At 42.8% G+C, this 17,580-nt stretch overlaps 2 protein-coding genes, 1 non-coding gene and 1 pseudogene across 8 annotated transcripts in view; 2 read left to right on the top strand and 2 right to left on the bottom strand.

Annotated features, from left to right (window-relative positions):
* Positions 1–10,835, bottom strand: part of DLAT (dihydrolipoamide S-acetyltransferase) — a 40,964-nt gene extending 30,129 nt beyond the window's left edge. Inside the window, exons 1-5 of one of the 3 annotated variants that reach the window (XM_050757711.1) lie at positions 9,532–10,835; positions 8,989–9,090; positions 8,313–8,437; positions 8,007–8,160; positions 2,801–2,927 (exon numbers count right to left, since the gene is read on the bottom strand). In XM_050757711.1, the coding sequence (XP_050613668.1) occupies positions 2,801–2,927; positions 8,007–8,160; positions 8,313–8,437; positions 8,989–9,090; positions 9,532–9,810 (787 nt within the window). In that variant the 5' untranslated portion in view covers positions 9,811–10,835. The remainder of the gene's footprint in view (positions 1–2,800; positions 2,928–8,006; positions 8,161–8,312; positions 8,438–8,988; positions 9,091–9,531) is intronic. The other 2 variants (XM_050757713.1, XM_050757714.1) reach the window with 2 other exon arrangements.
* On the top strand, positions 3,743–3,846 carry LOC126936664 (U6 spliceosomal RNA). The gene has a single exon (XR_007719493.1). It is a non-coding gene; the product is annotated as a U6 spliceosomal RNA (small nuclear RNA).
* Positions 6,599–7,116, top strand: LOC126935809 (peptidyl-prolyl cis-trans isomerase H-like; annotated as a pseudogene).
* Positions 10,836–13,126: 2,291 nt separating the features above from the next.
* Positions 13,127–17,580, bottom strand: part of DIXDC1 (DIX domain containing 1) — a 101,423-nt gene continuing 96,969 nt past the window's right edge. For all 4 annotated transcript variants that reach the window (XM_050757698.1, XM_050757697.1, XM_050757696.1 and 1 more), the window contains one exon: positions 13,127–16,771. In XM_050757698.1, coding sequence (XP_050613655.1) covers positions 16,691–16,771 — 81 coding nt within the window. In that variant the 3' untranslated portion in view covers positions 13,127–16,690. The remainder of the gene's footprint in view (positions 16,772–17,580) is intronic.

Here is a 17,580-nt window from a genome sequence, read left to right as displayed (position 1 = left end):
TGAAGAATTATAGCTTTACTAGGATTTCTATGGTGTTGACAACTTACATTTTATTCAACTACTGCCTTCCTTGCAAAGAACTCATTTAGGACTGCAAAAGTAAAACTAAAAGAAGCCATTGGCTTTCTGTACTGTTGTGCCTCTCTTTGATGAATCCTTCCACTTCCCAACTGAGAATACTCAATAAAAAATATGTTTTAGGCCAGGCGCAGTGGCTCACGCCTGTAATCCCAGCACTTTGGGAGGTCAAGGTGGGTGGGTCACCTGGGGCTGGGAGTTCAAGACTAGCCTGACCAATGTGGAGAAACCCCATCTCTATTAAAAATATAAAATTAGCCAGGCGTGGTGGCGCATGCCTGTAATCCCAGCTGCTAGGGAGGCTGAGGCCAGAAAATCACTTGAACCCAGGAGGTGGAGGTTGCAGTGAGCCGAGATCGTGCCATTGCACTGCAGCCTGGGCAACAAGAGTGAAACTCCGTCTCAAAAAAAAGGAAAATATATACATATATATATTTAAGGCTGAGCACGGTGGCTCGCGCCTATTATTCCAGCACTTTAGGAGGCCGAGGTGGGTGGATCATCTGAGGTCAGAGTTCAAGACCAGGCTGGCCAACATGGTGAAACCCCATCTCTGCTAAAAATACAAAAAATTAGCCAGGCATGATGGCAGGTGCCTGTAATCCCAGCTACTTGGGCAGCTGAGGCAGGAGAATTGCTTGAACCCGGGAGGCAGAGAATGCAGTGAGCCAAGATCATGCCATTGCACTCCATCCTGCATCCCGGGCGACAGAGCAAGATTGTCTCAAGAAAAAAAAAAAAAAGGCTGGGAGCAGTGGTGGCTCACGTCTGTAATCCCAGGACTTTGGGAGGCCAAGGCAGGCATATCACGAGGTCAGAAGTTCAAGACCAGCCTGGCCAACATAGTGAAACCCCATTTCTACTAAAAATACAAAAATTAGCCAGGCGTGGTGGCACGCACCTGTAGTCCCAGCTACTCGGGAGGCTCAGGCAGGAGAATCGCTTGAACCCGGGAGGCAGAGGTTGTGATAGGCTGAGATTGCACCACTGCACTCCAGCCTGGACAACAGAGTGAGACTCCATCTCAAAAATAAATAAAATGTTTAAAATGAAAAGGATCCTGGGCCACAACAGACTTCAAAGATCAACCAAGGTAACACTTCTCTAGTGACCAGTCTCTACAGTGACACTGGTATTCAAGTTAAATGGTGAAGCAGAACTATTGTTTCCAAAGTTTCTGTGTTTTTAAGAAACAGAATCCTTTCTTCAAATAAAATTTATGGGGAAGCACAAAATACAAAAAGATAAAAAAGAACTGCTCTACTGGAAGTAAGGGAGGGAGGCAGGGCATTATAAGGTCTTGCTCTTTAATTTCCCCTTTGCCCCAAGGTGCCTTCAAGGAATGATGGGATTTGAAGAACACAATCTGAAAACAACCACAACAGAGGATGCCCAGTACCTCCCATTACATCTTTGGGAAAGACTTTCCTTTAGTGGTGATTATGAAGCAGAGTGTCCGGGTGTGGTGGCTTATGCCTGTAATCTCAGCAGTTTGGGAGGCCGAGGCAGGCAGATCACCCGAGGTCAAAGAGCTCGAGACTAGCCTGGCCAACATGGTGAAACCCCATTTCTACTAAAAATGCAAAAAATTAGCTGGGTGTTATGGTGCATGCCTGTAGTCCCAGCTACTTGGGAGGCTGAGGCAGGAGAATTGCTTGAACCCAGGAGGCAGAGCTTGCAGTGAGCCAAGATTGCACCACTGTACCCAAGCCTGGGTAACAGAGCAAAACTCTGTCTCCAAAAAAAAAAAAAAAAAAAAAAGGTGCATAGAGAAAAAATTCATAATACCTACAAATATCCATTTAAAAAATCATAAATATATGACCGTCTATATGGGTTTTATTTTTTAGTCTAAAAATGAATTAAGAAGGAGATATATGGACATATGACATCTCTGAATATATATATATAACACATGTACATTCTATCAGTCATTCTCAAACTACGAAAACAATCTCAACCCTGGTTTCAGTTTTCCCTCAAAGTCATCTTAAATTCTTTCCTATTATCCTGCCATGGAAGTGATTTTCTCCTGTTTCTTCTTGCATTCCCTTGCCTAGTTTAGACAGCAGCAGTTCTGATATAGCTTCTTAGTAACATAACAAGGCCAGGAAGCAAACTTGGGCCTAAAAATAATCTGTGAATTGACAGATTTATTGCCTTTAATTCAATGAGTGCAGGATGGAACTGACAAATCTGACTAAATATTATTTTTGTTATAAATTATTCTCAGCCAGGAACATGGGCTCACACTTGGAGTCCCAGCACTTAGGGAGGCCAAGGCAGGAGGATCACTTGAGCCAGGAGTTCAAAACCACCCTGGGCAACAAAGTGAGACCCCAACTCTACAAAAAATTTTAAAAATCAACTGGGTGTGGTGGTTCAGGCCTGTAGTCCTAGCTACTCGGGAGGTTAAAGGAGGAGGATCGTTTGGGTATAAGCCCAGGAGTTCGAGGCTATAGTGAACTATGATCTTGCCACTGCACTCCAGCCTGGGCAACAGATTAAGACCCTGTCTCAAAAATAAGCAAATAAACAAATAAATAAAAACTTAAGAATAAATATAACTAAATAGAAATAAAATATTCTGTCCCAGAAAATGAATCCTAAGAATTAAAAAGTTTTCATATTATCTCACTCACTCATTATAGGAAAGAATGGCAATCCTCTTCCTCATTGGGAAACTCAGTGCCTCAACCATTAAGAGCTGAAGAAATCTCACCTATAGTGGCTTTGTCAGTCTCTATCTCTGCCAGTAAGTCTCCTTCACTTAGCTTCTCACCCACTTTTTTTTCCCATCTCTGAACTGTGCCCATGGTCATGGTGGGAGAGAGGGCAGGAAGAAGTACCTGTAGAAACATACACATATTATTGCTTAATACCAGGACGACTTCTACATAACAACAGTCTGGCAGGTTTATATAGTTTTCATAGAATGATGGTGACTATGATAATCCAAATACTCATCACGGCAAAAGCTTCGCACCTCAATAGCTTCCCACCAGGTAAATCATCCTTCAAATCTCATACTCTGACCCATACTCTTATACTCTCACCCATACTCTGACACACACTCCAAGTTAAATGCAACAAGCAGATGGGAAAGATTTCTTTCAGACAGTCAAAATTAATTCCTCAATATCTAAGTATGGAGCATCTTTTCATCTATTTTTATTTTTATATTTATTTTTATTTTGAGACAGAGTTTCACTCTGTCACCCAGGCTGGAGTGCAACGGCACAATCTTGGCTCACTGCAACCTCCACCTCCTGGATTCAAGTGATTCTCCTGCCTCAGCCTCCCAAGTAGCTGGGATTACAGGCAGGTGCCACCATGCCCACTAACTTTTGTATTTTTGTAGAGATGGGGTTTTACCACATTGGCCAGGCTGGTCTCGGAACACTTGTCCTCAAGTAATCTGCCCGCCCTGGCCTTCCAAAGTGCTGGGATTATAGGCGTGAGCCACCGCACCCAGACTTCATTTTTTTTTTTAACCAAGAAAATTTTCATTTTCACAAAATGACCTTGGTCCAATCCATTCTGTTAAAATTTTACTGCGCTCTGGACTTAGCATCTACTTATTTTTTACCCACAGGAAACTGCATTTGTCCCAATCTTCCCAGATATCTTTCCAAGATAAAAATGTAATATTAAGAACTGTTCTGTGCTCGCTTCAGCAACACATACACTAAACTTGGAACGATACAAAGATTAGCATGGCTCCTGTGCAAGGACAACAAACAAATTCATGAAGCATTCCATATTAAAAACAAACAACAACAAAAAAAACTGTTCTTTGGTGACAACAGCTAATAACAATATATTGTATTCTTGTAAATTCCTACAATCTTGTAGATTTTTAAGTGTCCTAAAAGATAAGTCTGTAAAGTAATGCATATATAAATTAGCTCAATTTAGCCATTCCACAATATATACATATTTCAGAACTTGTTGTATATAATATATATACATAGAATTCTTACATAGAATTTTATTTGATAATTTTTTTTTTTTTGAGACGGAGTCTTACTCTGTTGCCCAGCCTGGAGTGCAGTGGCGCAATGATCATTTTAAAAAATAAAAGAGGAGGCCAGGCACAGTTGCTCACATCTGTAATCCCAGCACTTTGGGAGGCCAAGAATCACTTGGGAGGGGCAGATCACTTGAGGCCAGGAGTTCAAGATCAGCCTGGCCAACGTGGCGAAACCCCACCTCTACTAAAAATACCAAAATTAGCTGGGCGTGGTAACACCTGCCTGTAGTCCCAGCTACTGAGGAGGCTGGGGCATGAGAATCGCAGAGGTAGAAGTGAGCCGAGATCGTGCCACGACACTCCAGCCATGGTGACAGAGCAAGACTGTGTCAAAAAAAAAAAAAAAAAACAGGAAAGACCAGGCATGATGGCTCATGCCTACAATCTCAGCGTTTTGGTAGGCTGATGCAGGAGGATCACTTGAGCCCAGGAGTCCACGACCAGCCTGAGCAACATGGTGTAACCTCGTCGATATAAAAAAAAAAAAAAATTAGCTGGGCACGGTGGCATGTGCCTGTAGTCACAGCTTCTTGTGAGGCTGAGGTGGGAGGATGGCTTGAGCCCAGGTCAAGGCTGCAGTGAGCTAAGATTGCACCACTGCGCTCCAGCCTGGGTGAAGAGTGAGATCCTGTCTCAAAAAATAAAACAGCCAGGCGTGGTGGTGTGTGCCTGTATTCCCAGCTACTCGGGAGGCTGAGGCAGGAGAATCGCTTGCACCCAGGAGGCAGAGGTTGCAGTGAGCCAAAATCGCACCACTGCACTCCAGCCTAGGTGATGGACTGAGACCCTGTTTCAAAAAAATAAATAAATAAAAATAAAAAACCAGGGGGAAAAAAAGCCCTGTTTTTATAATAGCCATTTCCACCCCAATAAAATCCAAACACCAGAATGCCTATCTAAATTTAAAATTGCTTTACTATTTATATGGCTTGTGTGTCCACTGAATTTGGATTCATTTGCTATCCTCTTTGTCTTCTGTATCTGATTAGCAACAGGATTATGCGGAGGGGAAAATAATTTCAATTGAAGATGTTTCCAAAGAGGGGAAAAAATTAAGACAAGCCTTAGAAAAAAAATTGTAAGTGCCTTTTTTGTTCAGAATTTGCCATCTTCATCTGCTTCTTTTTTTTTTTTTTTGAGACGGAGTCTCGCTCTGTCACCCAGGCTGGAGTGCAGTGGCCGGATCTCAGCTCACTGCAAGCTCCGCCTCCCGGGTTCACGCCATTCTCCTGCCTCAGCCTCCCGAGTAGCTGGGACTACAGGCGCCTGCCACCTCGCCCGGCTAAGTTTTTGTATTTTTAGTAGAGACGGGGTTTCACTGTGTTACCCAGGATGGTCTCGATCTCCTGACCTCGTGATCCGCCCGTCTCGGCCTCCCAAAGTGCTGGGATTACAGGCTTGAGCCACCGCGCCCGGCCATCTGCTTCTTAAGAAACAGTGAAGTCAGCCGGGCGCGGTGGCTCAAGCCTGTAATCCCAGCACTTTGGGAGGCCGAGACGGGCGGATCACGAGGTCAGGAGATTGAGACCATCCTGGCTAACACCATGAAACCCCGTCTCTACTAAAAAATACAAAAAAACTTGCCGGGCGAGGTGGCGGGCGCCTGTAGTCCCAGCTACTTGGGAGGCTGAGGCAGGAGAATGGCGTGAATCCGGGAGGCGGAGCTTGCAGTGAGCTGAGATCGCGCCACTGCACTCCAGCCTGGGTGACAGGCTCAAAAAAAAAAAAAAAAAGCAACAGTGAAGTCAATAATCTCTATACAGGATCTTAAAGAACAGTATCAGAGATTCAGAATTCAATTCAGTATCTTAAAGAATAATTAAGGTAAAACCCTAGCACATGCACACAAAGCTACAGGCACAAAGTAGAGGAAAATTAAGTCAGTCTTGTATCATGAGAGAGAATCTGCCGAACAGCATGTAATACATGTGTGAACTGAACACCAGGCAAAAATCCTAAATGATTGTTACTAACAAACCACGGAGTAGAACGTTATTTCCAAAGAAGAAAATGATTCCTATACAAAAATTTCTACAAATAAACTAGATTCAGGAGAAATGCTAGTCAGAATTATTTAGAAAAGGATGGCTGGATTTTTATCCACTTGTAACATCTAAAGCACACAAATATACAGAAGATAACCCTAATACCTAATAAATTGACTTAGTTTCTTAGAAACTGATTTAGTTAGCACAATCAACAGTGATTACATTCACTGCCTTCAACTTTGTTGCAACGCTATTACCTAAGTGTATCTTACACTTAATTTTTATCAGTTTTCTCATTTATTAATACTACTGGATTACTTCACCTACTCTTGGAAAATAGATCACCACATGTCAAAAGAACACCAATTGGGGACTTTCATTCAACAGACAGCACTTGACACCTATGATACAGCTTGGATGTTTGTCCCCTCCAAATCTCATGCTGAAATACGATCCCTGACTTCTGCTTCCCGGTCGGAGCCACGGGTGGTGGCAAATTCAAGCCCTGCTAACCCCATGGTGTTCTTTGATGTCAGCAATGGCAGTCAGGAAGTTGGCCGCACAAAGATCAAGCTCTTTGCAGAGTTGTGCCTAAGATGGCCGAGAACTTTGCGCAGTTCTACACTAGAGAATTCAGAAAAGATGGGGTTCCAATAGGATAAAAAGGAAGCACTTTTCACAGGGTCATAAAGGATTTCATGACTCAGGGTGGAGATTTTGTTACTGGAGATGGTATTGGAGTCGCCAGTAATTATGTGGAGCCATTTGCAGACAAAAATTTTAAACTTAAGACACTCAGCTCCAGGCCTGCTTTCCGTGGCAAACAGTGGTTCCAGTACAAACGGCTGTCAGTTCTTTATCACCTGCTCTAAGTGCGATTGGCTGGATGGGAAGCATATAATGTTTGGAAAACTCATCGATGGACTTCTAGTGATGAGAAAGATTGAGAATGTTCCCACAGGCCCTAACAATAAGCCCAAGCTACCTGTGGTGATCTCAAAGTGCGAGGAGATGTAGTCCAGACCAAAACTGAATTAGGCCTTCCCTTCTTCTTGGTGGTGTTCTTCAGTAAGATAATCTGGACTGGCCCCTGTGTTTGCTTCCCTACCTGCTGCGGCCCCATTTGATCAAGAGACCCTGGAAGTATCGGAAATTCAGAATCCAAGATTGTGTAAATAAAGTTTTTTTCTACGTGGAAAAAAAAAATATGATCCCCAGTGTTAGAGATGGGGTCTGGTGGGAGGTGTCTGGGTGTTGGAGGAGGATCCCTCATGAATGGCTTGGTGCATGCCCCATGGTAATGAGTTAAGGGGAAATCTGATTGCTATGAAGAGCCTGGTACCCACTCCCCTCTGTCTCTTGCACCCTCTCTCATTATGTGACACACCACCCTTCCCCTTTCCCTTCCACCTTCCACCATGATTGTAAGCTTCCTGAGGCCACAAGAGAAACAGATGCTGGCGCCGTGCTTCTTGTACAGCCTGCAGAACCATGAGCCAAATAAACCTTTTTTTCTTTACAAATTACCCAGCCCTAAGTATTTCTTTATGCCAGAGTAAAACAGACTAACACAGCCTACTATAAACTCTAATTATACAGGGAATAGATGTTAGTAAAAATCATCCTCAAAATCTGTAATGTAATGTTCTTGAATGAAAAGTGCCACGAATTACCCTGTGTACTACACTGAGGCTGAGAAAGGTTACAGGAACTGTTCAAGTTCTTATAACTGGAAAGAACAACCAGGAAGAAAAGTTGTCAATCTTCATGTTTAAATTTCTATATACTCCCAAATGACAAGACCTAACTAACCACATTTAAAGTCAGTTTCCAAGATGTAGTAGCCATCTATGAAAAAAAGTAAGTAATAAATCACCTAGAGCAAACACTCAAAGGCTGAGCCTCACCTGCATGTGAGGGGGATATGAGCTACCAGGAGCCTGAGCAGAAGGTATAGGTGGCGAAGCAGTGGCAGCAGGGGTTGGTGCTGGGGCCGCCTGTGGGGTAGGTGCTGGCGAGGAATCCAATGTATAATTTTTAAAAGCCTCAATATCTTCAGGCCTAAGGAAGAGAAAGAATGCATAAATATAATGGGCAGATTCAACTTTCACAAAAGTAGTCTTAAAAAATAGTCTTTAACTCCTAATTCTCAATTCTGGGTAAAATACTCCACCAAGCAATGAAGTTCCATAAATTATGAGTGCACTACTCACTTGCCAACTGTGATACAGATGATCGCTCCAATGGGAACATCCCTGGTACCTTCAGCAACAAGTATCTTTGCCATATAACACTCCTCCAGGCTCTCAAATCCAACAGTGGCTTTATCAGTTTCAACCTTTTAACACAAAAAGCAGCAGCTCAGCTTTATACTGTCGGTATGTAGTTTATTAGCTTGTGTCTAGAATTTTTTTTTTCTTGAGACAGAGAGTCTCACTCTGTCGCCAAGGCTGCAGTGCAGTGGTGCAATCTCGGCTCACTGCAACCTCCCCGTCCCACGTTCAAGCGATTCTCCTGCCTCAGTCTACCGAGTAGCTAGGATTACAGGCAGAGGCCGCCATGCCCAGCAGATTTTTGTATTTTTAGCAGAGACGGGGTTTCACCATGTTGGCCAGCTTGGCCTCTGTGTCTAGAATGATACAGTTCATGTGACGATAAGGCCACTACGACAGATTTGAAAGAAGAAATTACTTTAGAAACGCGTTGGCTAAGTATCAGTTTGGCCAGCTGCTGACAACTTATCCAACCAATCTTGTCTAACATCAAGTTGTGAAAAACACTTCAGTTTCTTAAACAAAGGGGTAACTACACATCCAGAAAGTCAATGTTCAGTCAATTCGGCAAAGCCAGTCTCTTCGAACTCATCTCCGTTATTTTAAAACAACTTACTTCTGCAATTAGGTCACCTTCGTTGATTTTGTCCCCCTCTTTTTTTTCCCAACGGGCTATGGTGCCTGCCTGCATTGTGGGGGAAAGAGAAGGCAATGGAACCTGGAAGAGAAAAAGAAGAAACATTAAATTTTTAAAGGGCTACCTAACTCTCAGTCTGGCTTAAGATTTCATTCAATTCAATTTCATGCAAAGTGTATCCAGTTCCATTACACACTGGGAACTAGGGATATCAAGGCAGTTCCTGCCCATGAGAAGTTAGTAATTTCCAGTGACAGGCTTTCTGCTCCACAGTCCTACGGGTCTCACAAAGCATGAACCTCGGCAGATAATTGCATACAGCCCCAGTCTTGAAGTTCCCCTTTCAACGGAATAGATCATGAGAGGGAAGCTAAGGAGCCAAAACTGACTACTGGACAAAGGACGAAAGCAGATACTGGGAACGGTTGGAGGATCAATGAGGCCTCTCAAGGAGGATCCTGCAGGCATCCAGTCAGCTCTGAAGGACAACGGGGATCCGAGAAGGGCGGGTCTAGGGCTCACCTTCTGATGCGGGGGAAGACTGTAACAGCGGCGGCCGGGCGACCCCAAAAGCTGCAGCAGTAGGCGGTTCCGCGGCGTGGCCCCAGAGCTGGGGGTCCAGCCGCACAGTGCCCGGACCCCTCCATACCCTGTAGTCGCGCTGTTGCGACGAGCCGGAGCCGGGCCAAATCGCGAGGACACTCGTGGAGTTCCGGGTACCTCCTGCAAGGCCGTCCACCGAGCCTCGAGTCCCGCCCATGGGGCTACATTCTGGGCCCGTCGCGCACAGACGCGCCACATAGTGCCACCAACCCCCCACACCCCAACACCAACGCCGTCTCCGGAGTGACCTCTCCAACAGCAGCGCGGCTTTGCCGTCAGCCACGCCGCACAGCCGCACGTTGTCGTAAAATGGTTCCCGCAGGTTTACTCCACCCGCTCCCCAGGCCAGAAATGCGCGGCACGCAGGCTTTTCCTCCCCTGAGCGGGGACGAGGGGCACTCACGCGGCAGGGGCGTTCCAGAGGGGCCTGTGCGGGCGCAAGTTGGGGACAAATAACAGACGGAAAGGGGTGGAAAGTGGTAGGGTCCTAGGGGAGGCATCCGAAAGGGTGAGACGGGGCCTAAGACATGGGAAGGGCACGACTGAGAGGGAGGGGCCTAAAAAGGCACCGAGACGAGGGTTAATTGCGGCCGAGTGGCCTGAGAGTCTGGGCCGAGGGGCGTGGCCAAGCTTTCTGGAAAAGCTGGAAGTGAGCCCGGGAACTGGCTAGGGCAGTGGGAGCCTCAGGCCAAAGGGCGGGGGTCTTGAAGCGCTGGGGTGGTGAAGGAGCCGGGAACCGCCCGCGAGGAAATCGAGGGGTCCAGCGTGGTGACCTCTGCTTCTGCGCATCCGAAGGGGGAAGGACTGGGCCCCGCCCCGCGCAGGCTGTACTGGTTGCAAAGATTTCATTTCAGGTTTGTAGCCCAAGTGGAAAGTGGAGTGAACAGGTGTTCCATCCAACCTGGTGGTACGAAAGGCAGCCCAGAGGAAGAAACATTCCCGCATTCCTGTATACTGTAGCAAGATTAAGCATATTCCCTGTATAAAGATACAGGTTTACAAAACAGGTTTGTGTTACCCCCTAACACCATAGAATTCTTTTAAGTAACCAAAAGCTTCGTTATGTTTCAAATGTTTGCTACCAAAACTTAACTGTAAGCTGTTGAAGGCAGGAAGAGTGCCTGCGTGGTTCTTCCATGTAGCCTCACAGCTTAGTATCCACTAAATAGCGGGGGCTGATTGTGTCTTTGGAATCAATGAACAAAAAGTCACCTAGACGTTTTGTTAGGTACGCTTCTCTTGTAAAGTTGTCTTTTAAATAGGAAACATATCGTTTCTGAACTGAAGGTGACATTAAATAAGGAGGAAGCATATGCTGTGTATCACCGCCTCCCCAGTGTACAGATGGTTAGAGAACACCAAGAACACAAGAAGTTGTTGGAGGAAAAAATTGTTTAAAACAAGATTTTAGCCAGGAGCGGTGGTGCATGCCTGTAGTCCCAGCAATACTTGAGAGGCTGAGGTTGGGGAATCGCTTGAGCCCAAAAGTTTGAGACCAGCCTGGGCAGCATAGTGAGACAACCATCTCTTAAAAAAAAAAAAAATCCTAATCTTGCTAACAATTAATTTGGAAAAGTAAAACAGATTAGATATACTGTTTCATGCCTACTTAAGTTGGAATGTTTAAGCAGGTACAGTTGCCTATCAGAATAGTATGTAAGCAATATAATTGAGAAATATAAAATTTCCAGATTAAATGAAAAGGCTTATTTGAAATAGTATGAAGCGGAGGGCAATTATATTGTTACAATTATGTACAATTTATGAATTAACAATTGGAAGAAGCAATGGAAGAATAATTGTAATTAGTGAAAGGACTTATAAATTTTTACTATTATTTGGGGATGGAGTCTCACTGTCACCCAGGCTGGAGTGCAGTGGCATGATCCCGACTCACTGCAACCTCCACCTCCCAGGTTCAAGTGATTCTCCTGCCTCAGCCTCCCGAGTGCTGGGATTACAGGTACGTGCCACCATGCCCAGCTAATTTTGTATTTTTAGTAGATAGGGGGTTTCACCATGTTAGTAAGGCTGGTCTCAAACTCCGACTTCAGGTGATCCGCCCACCTCAGCCTCCCAAAGTGCTGAGATTACAGGGGTGAGCCACAAGCCCGTCCAGGACTTACAAATTATTATAAAAATGTTTTTGAGTTGGCTAAAATATCTTGCTGCTTTTGCTGCATTTGAACTTAATAACTGTTCACGCGTCCATGTGAAGAGATCACCAAACAGGCTTTGTGTGAGCAACAAGGCTGTCTACTTCACCTGGGTGCAGGTGGGCTGAGTCCAAAAAAGGAGTCAGCAAGGGTGATGGGATTATCATGAGTTCTTACAGGTTTTGGGATAGGCAGTGGAGTTAAGAGCAATGTTTGGGGGCAGGGGGTGAAGCTCACCAAGTGCATTCTCAAGGGTGGGGAGAATTACAAAGAAACTTCTTAAGGGTGGGGGAGATTACAAAGTACATCGATCAGTTAGGGTGGGGCAGAAACAAATCACAATGGTGGAATGTCATCAGTTAAGCTATTTTCACTTCTGTGGATCTTCAGTTGCTTCAGGCCATCTGGATGTATATGTGCAGGTCGCTGGGGATATGATGGCTTAGCTTGGGCTCAGAGGCCTGACAATAACTGGATCTAAATTAGCCTTTGGTATAAAGTATGAGGTGATCTGCAGGATCTGCTGTGCACTTAGGTATGCTTGCTTAAACCCTGTTTTGCATTTTTCACAGAATAGTGAGTTTGTGCCCTGAATATAGTTTTGACTTAAGTGTAGCTAAATTATAGGAATGTATAGCTCAAACAGTCCAGAGATGGCAAGCTTACACCACAGGTGGGCTAGGAATGTTTAGGTTTGTCACATCAGTCCTGAGAGAACAAGCTTGAATTCTACTAAACAGATTGGATAAAGGAAATTATGGAAAAGGAGACTCAAGACTCAAAGGTTTGAAGTAGAGAGACTTAGAATGGTGGTATCACTGATACTGAGAAAGAGAAATTAGTTGGTAGTGAAAGATTTTGAGTTATGAACATATTTAATTTTAGCATAATGGGATAGCAAATTAATAGTTGAAAATACATAATTGGAAGTCGAAGGCACTCAGGGATAAAGAATTTAATATAGCAAACATTTAAGTTGAAGTGATAAGAGGCATTTAACAGGCAGCTTTCAAATGATTTGGGAATTCTGGTCATTTTAAATACACATTTCTGAAAGAGTTCTTAATGTTTGCATACATGACTTTTGTCATAGAGTTTATACTCTTGGGTTCTTATTTGTTTGCATGTTTACATATAATTTCAAAATAATTGCTAAATAAATTGTCCTTGAAATAGCCTATGTACTTACACAGAAATACTAATTGTAAAATATCTGTAGCAATAAAGTAATCCTTATCTCCACTCTACATAGTGAGTAAACATGCTGCCAGGGAGATCACTTGAGGAAATTTGTTTTCACTAAATGTAAATGGCTTTATTGATTAATCTCATCAATAAACACAAGTGAAAATCATTAATGATATTTAGTTTGCAAACTCCATTTTATTCATAGTTCGTGGTTTTTTAAATTAGTTCACAAATCTGGTACATACTGGCAGTTAAAACTGGTTATCACTTTCATAATCAGAAGCCTCTGGTGTAACAAAGTCTTCATGAAAACATATTGTAAAACAGGGAGAATACACAGTAATAATCTCTTTGAAAGCAATGGCTGCAAACATCCATGTTTCTAAGAAAATATAACTTTACATATATATGTATTTTAAGCAAGCTATACCTCTTACGTAAATTCAGACAGAATGAGTGTGCAATCATAATGCTTATTTTATGGAAACAGTGAAAATAATTTTAATTATGACCTAAATGCTTTTAAGTAATTACAGTCCTCTTGGATTGGATATAGAGTATAAAGATATTTTCCCTAATTTGCAACCATCCTGGTCAAAAAGAGCTGAAAAGTTGTTAAGTAGAATTGCCATAACCAAGTAAGTTTAAAACAAATTCTTCAAATTTAAAAATATAAAAATTGTAAAGTGTCCCAATCTCCCCAGCTAATTTAGGGAACTGAGCAAGAAGAGAACATTCTTCAGTTTTTAAATGACTTTTTTTTTTTTTTTTTTTTTTTTTTTTTTTTTGGAGATGGGGTCCTGCTCTGTAGCCTAGGCTAGAGTGCAGTGGCATGATTAGCTCACTGCAAACTCAAACTCCTGTGCTCAAGCAATCTTCCCACCTCAACCTCCTGAGTAGCTGCGACTACAGGTATGTGCCACCATCCCCAGCTACTTTTGTAATAAAATTTCTTGGTAGAGATGGAGTCTTGCTATGTTGCCCAGGTTGGTCTTGAACTCCTGGGCTCAAGCAGTCTTCCTGCATCGGCCTCCCAAAGTGCTGGGATTACAGGCATGAGCCACCACACTCAGCCTTAAATGAAGATTTTTTAAGGAATTGAGCATTCAACTAAACTTGTTTTTGTGAGATGGTCATTTTGTTTTAACCTAACATGGTTTAGAGATTATTTTATGAACTCTTAAGCATTCTGGTTCCTCAGTTTTCTCAAAGAAATAGAACTTTAGCAAGTAGCAAGACAAGCTACCCCATCAGTGCCACCAGGGCACAATACTATGAGTAAGTCAGGAGGCCTCCTAGAATGCAGCCAAATAGGAAATTCCAGACAGAATCAGTCTTGCATACTTCTGCTCAGAAGGCTCCTCTCGCTTTGGAAACTGGAATGAAAATCACCAACAGGATCCTCATTTTACACAGGAGTTATGAGAGGTACATCCTCTAGCAGAGATGCTTGGTCATGTACCTGTGGTATATGAGATTACCTAGCTAAAGGGGAAAAAAATGATGTCAATGTTCTCCCATGAACTCAACTTTAGCTTGTTATGGAGGCACTGAGGCCATGCAGCTCCTTTTCCAAAAGACAGAGATAAAAGCCAAATAAGGTAGAGGACTTTGGAAATTTTCTCTGAAAAGTTAAAATTCCACGTAACAGTAAGACTGTTTGCTGAGAGAAAACTGACAAGTAAAAATTGGTTTAAGAGACATTCAAGACAAACTATATTGGAAATACAATAATGAATTTTGGCCTGATAGCCCTCATGCTGTCTTATAGCAAAACACTAAAATTCATGCAACAGAGAAACTGGTGACATGAGGACTTTTTCTCCAGACTTCTTGGGGAAAAACTGAGAGAATATACTATTTTCTTCTGTTTGCTTTCAAAATGAATTCTTTCTTTTGGCTGACTTTCCCAAACTTTCCCAATCGTTTCTGATGAAAAATTCTTCAATAGGAAAAGACCAGGTAAACTTACATGAAAGACATCAAGTGTCTTTTGAGCTCCTTCATTCTGCCAGAGGAGCAATCAACTGGATTACACAAAACTACCTTCACAACTAAAACAGGTAGAGTTGGAACAGGAATTAGTTGTCATTAGTATACTCGTAATAAAATAAAGCTTGTTCTGAAACCACAAGGGGTGGTAAGAAGAGACTGTATAAAAGCTACTGGGTTCTCTAGAAAATGGATACAGTATACAGAATGTGAGAAGATACAGAACTCACACTCCAGTTATAAAAATAGACATGGTTCTCAGACAAAAAGCAAATGAGTACAAAAGAATTCTCCAAACATGAACTATTTTTAAAAGACACATCTATATAAAACAACAAGATGTCATCTCAGAGCTCTAAAGAGGAGTTTGTTGAGTGAGCCAGGGAGTGAAAAGGGGAGATGAATTGGAGACAGACAGGTCAAGAACCCAGAAGGGATGTGTCCTACTCTTGTGTTTGGCAGTGTACACTGGAGGTCACAGGCAGACAGACTGCTTTTGGTAATACATAATATAAATAATAATGGCTGATTGGTTGATGGTGCTTGATGGATGAATGAGAAAACCCAGGTTATCAAATAATCTCTGCAGTTGAACTGTTAGCTTCTTCACTTGACAATGTTGCACATGAGAAATGATTCTAGGTTTTTTTTACCCAGAATGATCCCTGCCATTCACAACTCATGCTCCACGCCCCATGGTTTCTATTGTGCCCTAAAGGATCAGCCTAGACTAAATACATAAATAGAAAATAACTGGCCTTGAAATGAGGAGGGACAGACAAGTATTTCATGCTCAGTACTTATAAATCACAAAGAAATGCTGAAATTAATGGTCTGTCTCCTTTTACTACAAAGGAGATGCCATGAGTTAAAGTCATGAAACAAAGAAAGTCAAAAAGACATGGGTAGCAGCACCTTTCCATACCCGCCTGGATTTTCAAGGAGCTTTTCACTCCTTAGGCCTTTCAAACACAAAGTTCATCAGTTTGAAGAAAAAGAAATGGCTCTAAAGTTAGAGAGTCCCCAGAGAAAACTAACAGTACATAATAGGCCCTATGTGGGCAAAAGGACAAGCTGCAGAACCAGTTAAGACAGAAGAGGCAGCCCAAGGTCTTACTAAATTACAGTTTTAGCATAGTGTAGCACAATATGGGCAGCCCTTTTTCCATCCAAGCAACAATTCAGCACCATCCATGTCCGGTTCAAAAGATTAATGAAGACTGGGCTTTCATCTTTGGTACCACCTCATGAGTTATTCTTGGTTTGCAGTAGGTTCAAAGAAACAGAAAAGCTGGTACCTTTGCCTTGTCTGTGAGTACAAACGCTGGGACTCTGATTGCTGCAACCATTGAGGCCAATTAAAATAATACTGTAACACACAGGAGTGATGCATCCAATTCCTAGTTTCCAGATAATAGCAGCCATGCCCCTATAGAGGCGGGATCATCCATCCCCATCGTTTAAGGCCTTCGGTTTGTTGTCCTCAGAGTAGAATAGTACACTGTGTTCCCACGGACAAGGAACTCCAGATGAACCCATGGTCTACATTTGGACAGAATTTTAAGTACCAGATATGCCAGGCACAGAAATAGGACTGACCTGTGGCCATCATACTTGGAGAAGCTTCTGTTTTGGCATACAAACTAGAAACTTCTTAGCGTATTCTGGTTTTAGTTCCCTTTCCTGAGTGAAGCAGCCAGGGAGTGACCAGGTTCCATAAGCCCTCAATCTGATACTTGGCATTAATTCTCTCCATGGTCTTCTTCCACCCAAGCTACAATTTTCCCTTCCCATCCAGGGATGGCATCATCATCATGGAAAATCTAGAGGAAAAAAAAAAAAAGCCACAAGGAAAAACAGGGAATCTCACTAAACAATTGCTGCTAATAAAAATAAGACCTTGAACATATAGAAGAAAGCCTTGAGTTAAGAGTCTATGTCCTTTTGGTCTTTTCCCTAGAACTGCAACTGATATTTTATTTTTTTCTTAGATCCAGACCTATGAAATGGTTTTAAAAAATCCCTAATACTACTTTGCTCATAGAGATTTGTAAGAATTAATAAATTACCAATCACAAAGTACTTTGGGCTTCTTAGAGAAAAGAAGTAGTGTAAGTATTTTAAAAATGAGAAAGTAGGCCGGGCGCGGTGGCTCAAGCCTGTAATCCCAGCACTTTGGGAGGCCGAGGCGGCCAGATCACGAGGTCAGGAGATCGAGACCATCCTGGCTAACACGGTGAAACCCCGTCTCTACTAAAAATACAAAAAACTAGCCGGGCGCGGTGGCGGGCGCCTGTAGTCCCAGCTACTCGGGAGGCTGAGGCAGGAGAATGGCGTAAACCCGGGAGGCAGAGCTTGCAGTGAGCTGAGATCCGGCCACTGCACTCCAGCCTGGGTGACAGAGCAAGACTCCGTCTCAAAAAAAAAAAAAAAAAAAAGAGAAAGTAGAAAATTTAGGTACCAGGCAATATAAAGAAAGGGTGGGGAAAAAAGTCTCAACATATTTCTCAGATGGCAGTTATTTTCATTAATTCATTCAACTCATTTCCTAAGCCACTAATAAAACAGGGTTATTAAAACATTTCACTGAGGAAATGTTTACAAAATAAAATTTTACTTTTTCTATAATAAC

This window comes from Macaca thibetana, chromosome 14, assembly GCF_024542745.1.
Source record: "Macaca thibetana thibetana isolate TM-01 chromosome 14, ASM2454274v1, whole genome shotgun sequence".
In the NCBI taxonomy this organism is placed as follows: Eukaryota; Metazoa; Chordata; class Mammalia; order Primates; family Cercopithecidae; genus Macaca; species Macaca thibetana.
Note: the sequence above shows the minus strand (reverse complement) of the source record. Positions and strands in the feature narration are given on the sequence as shown.